This window comes from Raphanus sativus, unplaced genomic scaffold, assembly GCF_000801105.2.
Source record: "Raphanus sativus cultivar WK10039 unplaced genomic scaffold, ASM80110v3 Scaffold3819, whole genome shotgun sequence".
NCBI classification, from domain to species: domain Eukaryota; kingdom Viridiplantae; phylum Streptophyta; class Magnoliopsida; order Brassicales; family Brassicaceae; genus Raphanus; species Raphanus sativus.
Window position 1 is genome coordinate 5,982 of NW_026619123.1, and position 3,634 is coordinate 9,615.

The 3,634-nt window shown below is 45.1% G+C and overlaps 1 protein-coding gene across 3 annotated transcripts; it reads left to right on the forward strand.

The window, feature by feature from the left end:
* LOC108817715 (ethylene receptor 1) lies at positions 1-3,187 on the forward strand. Of its 3 annotated transcripts, none has more exons than XM_018590474.2 (6): positions 1-150; positions 335-1,632; positions 1,700-1,957; positions 2,026-2,153; positions 2,237-2,425; positions 2,499-3,187. In XM_018590474.2, the coding sequence occupies exons 2-6, from the start codon at positions 355-357 to the stop codon at positions 2,854-2,856; spliced, it is 2,211 nt and encodes a 736-aa protein (XP_018445976.1). In that variant the 5' UTR covers positions 1-150; positions 335-354; the 3' UTR covers positions 2,857-3,187. The 3 variants fall into 3 exon arrangements, with proteins under 3 accessions (XP_018445976.1, XP_018445977.1, XP_018445975.1); XM_018590475.2 differs by having other exon boundaries at positions 12-150; positions 342-1,632; XM_018590473.2 differs by having other exon boundaries at positions 13-150; positions 284-1,632.
* The last annotated feature ends 447 nt before the right edge of the window (positions 3,188-3,634 follow it).

The following is a 3,634-nucleotide window of genomic DNA, read 5'->3' on the forward strand; positions in this document are numbered from 1 at the left end:
AAAAATTAAAGAGAGAAGAAGTGTTAAACCCAACCATTTTTATTTTGACTTGATAAAAAGGCTGCCATTGCCTCCTTCTCGCTTCTCCTTCTCCGTCGTGTCTCTCTCAAAATCCCAAATCGATTCGATTCGATTCATTCTTCCGATCAAGTAAGCTTCTTCTACTCTTCTCCTCTAATCCCATAGTAAACTGATTGATTAACCTAATGTTATCACAAACTATTCGTTACACAACAAACTTTATCGATTTCGATTCGAATTCTTACTCACGTTTACGAAACAGAATGCAATCGAGCTCGATCCGTTACATATAAACCCTAATTCCTCGATTCAGTACACAGGGAGGAGCCGTAAATGATGGAAGTGTGCAACTGCATCGAGCCGCAATGGCCAGCGGACGAGCTCCTAATGAAGTACCAATACATCTCAGACTTCTTCATCGCCGTCGCCTACTTCTCCATCCCCCTCGAGCTCATCTACTTCGTCAAAAAGTCCGCCGTCTTCCCTTACCGCTGGGTCCTCGTCCAGTTCGGCGCCTTCATCGTCCTCTGCGGCGCCACCCACCTCATCAACCTCTGGACCTTCACCACCCACTCCCGAACCGTCGCCCTCGTCATGACCACCGCGAAAGTCCTAACCGCCGTCGTCTCCTGCGCCACCGCCTTGATGCTCGTCCACATCATCCCCGACCTCCTCAGCGTGAAGACGCGCGAGCTTTTCTTGAAAAACAAGGCTGCCGAGCTTGATCGTGAGATGGGATTGATCCGGACTCAGGAGGAGACCGGAAGGCATGTTAGGATGTTAACTCATGAGATCAGAAGCACGTTGGATAGACACACTATCTTAAAGACTACGCTCGTTGAGCTTGGGAGGACGTTGGCTTTAGAGGAGTGTGCTTTGTGGATGCCTACTAGGACTGGGCTAGAGCTGCAGCTTTCGTATACGCTTCGTCAACAGCATCCGGTTGAGTACACGGTTCCTATCCATTTGCCGGTGATTAACCAAGTGTTCGGCACAAGCAGAGCTGTTAAGATATCTCCCAACTCCCCCGTGGCGAGGCTGAGACCTGTCTCCGGGAAGTATCTCCTCGGGGAGGTTGTTGCGGTGCGGGTCCCGCTTCTCCACCTTTCGAACTTCCAGATCAACGACTGGCCCGAGCTTTCGACGAAACGATACGCTTTGATGGTTCTCATGCTTCCTTCGGATAGTGCGAGGCAGTGGCACGTCCACGAGATGGAGCTGGTGGAAGTCGTTGCGGATCAGGTGGCGGTGGCGCTGTCTCATGCCGCGATTCTCGAGGAGTCGATGCGGGCGAGGGACCTTCTGATGGAGCAGAACGTGGCGCTTGATATAGCGAGGCGGGAGGCGGAGACGGCGATCAGGGCGAGGAATGATTTCTTGGCGGTTATGAACCATGAGATGCGGACGCCGATGCATGCGATCATCGCGCTCTCTTCGTTGCTTCAAGAGACGGAGCTGACTCCTGAGCAGAGGTTGATGGTGGAGACGGTGCTGAAAAGCAGTAGCCTTTTGGCGACTTTGATGAACGATGTGTTGGATCTTTCTAGGCTTGAAGATGGTAGTCTTCAACTTGAGCTCGGGACATTCAATCTTCATACTTTGTTTAGAGAGGTAACACCATTGTATACTTTATAACAGCTTATAGTATTTGGTTGAAATTTCTGAATCTTGTTGCCAGGTTCTTAGTCTGATAAAGCCTATCGCCGTTGTTAAGAAATTACCCATCACACTAAACCTCGCACCAGATTTGCCGGAGTTTGTGGTTGGGGATGAGAAACGGCTAATGCAGATAATATTAAACATAGTTGGTAATGCTGTGAAGTTCTCCAAACAAGGTAGTATCTCTGTAACTGCTCTTGTCACAAAGTCGGACAACCGAGCTCCTCCTGACTTTTTTGTGGTGCCAACTGGGAGTCATTTCTACTTGAGGGTAAAGGTTAGTATCTTTGGGCCCTTAAAACATATTTTCAAAGATCTTTACTATTAACGATTATTCAACTATAGGTAAAAGACATGGGAGCAGGAATAAATCCGCAAGACATTCCCAAGCTTTTCACTAAATTTGCTCAAACACAGTCTTTAGCGACCAGAAGCTCGGGAGGTAGTGGGCTTGGTCTCGCCATCTCCAAGAGGTTGATCCCTGTTTAGAATCCTTTCTTTTCATTCTTGTTTTTGTCTCTTATGGTATTGATAAAGGTTTGTACATTTGACGAAGGTTTGTGAATCTGATGGAGGGTAACATTTGGATTGAGAGCGACGGTGTTGGAAAAGGATGCACTGCTATATTTGACGTTAAACTTGGGATTTCAAACGAATCTAAACAGTCTGGCATTCCGAAAGTTCCAGCCAATCCGCAGCATGCAAATTTCGCTGGACTTAAGGTTCTTGTCATGGATGAGAATGGGTTAGTATTAAGCCTTATTAGTTCTATCTTTCTGCTGTTTGTTATCAGATTTGATGTTTGCTTTTGGTCGCAGGGTAAGTAGAATGGTGACGAAGGGACTTCTTATACACCTTGGATGCGAAGTGACCATGGTGAGTTCAAGCGAGGAGTGTCTCAGAGTTGTATCCCATGAGCACAAAGTGGTCTTCATGGACGTGTGCACGCCCGGGGTAGAAAACTACCAAATCGCTCTCCGTATACACGAGAAATTCACAAAACGCCACCAACGGCCGCTGCTCGTGGCGCTCACTGGTAACACCGACAAATCCACAAAGGAGAAGTGCATGAGCTTTGGTCTAGACGGCGTGTTGCTCAAACCCGTGTCGCTAGACAACATGAGAAACGTCCTGTCTGATCTTCTAGAACATCGGGTTCTATATGAGGCCATGTAAGAGGCATTGCCGGAGAGGGCACTCTCTCCCTGTAAAACATCGGAAGCTGATGTTTCTCTGGTTAATGTGTACATATCAGAGATTGTTGGGGGTGGGGGAGAGGGGTTTGGATGATATTATAAAAACAGAGGTAATAACGAAACACCAAAAAAAAAACCAGACCGGACTGTGTCGGATTCCGGTTTACAAAGGAACAAGATGTTGACGGTAACATGTCTATCTGACTTGTGTCGTAATATATAGTTACATTATTATTAGAATTTGGATTGAGTAATGGACCTTTTTTTGCGTACATGTATAATACTGATGCGGTGTTATGAATTAGAATCAACGACATATATTATTTGTGGGGGCGTATAAAAACACCCGCAGCTGCATTTCGTTAAATTCGTTTCATCCGAGTTGCCAGCTAGAAAAAAATTACTCCAATAACAATGTTTTGGTTTTTTCTAATAACAATGTTTTGGTTTGGTCAATGGTCACCATCAATGACCTAACTTGACTTGTTTTCTATAACTTTTTTGCATAATGAAATCTGTAACAATTGCTAGCCGAGCTTTCTTTACCTGAAACTCATATCATTCGATAGCCGAATTTTTTTAAATTGCTTTTGCGACCCATCTTTTTCTAGCGAGGCTACTTATACCATTCATTGTCCTATAGTGAGATTCATTTAGTCTAAACCAGTATTATTCTTAGTTAATAAAAAATCATATTTAGAGAGAAGTTTACTTTTTATCTCTTTTTTAAACCGACTTTATAAAAGTGATTTTTGTGT

Excerpts from the sequence above, each read along its gene's own strand:
- LOC108817715 (XM_018590474.2), top strand. The coding sequence starts at position 355 with ATGATGGAAGTGTGCAACTGCATCGAGCCGCAATGGCCAGCGGACGAG. Across the intron at positions 2,154-2,236 it reads GGTCTCGCCATCTCCAAGAG|GTTTGTGAATCTGATGGAGG; the intron begins GTTGATCCCTGT and ends CATTTGACGAAG. Across the intron at positions 2,426-2,498 it reads CTTGTCATGGATGAGAATGG|GGTAAGTAGAATGGTGACGA; the intron begins GTTAGTATTAAG and ends TTTTGGTCGCAG.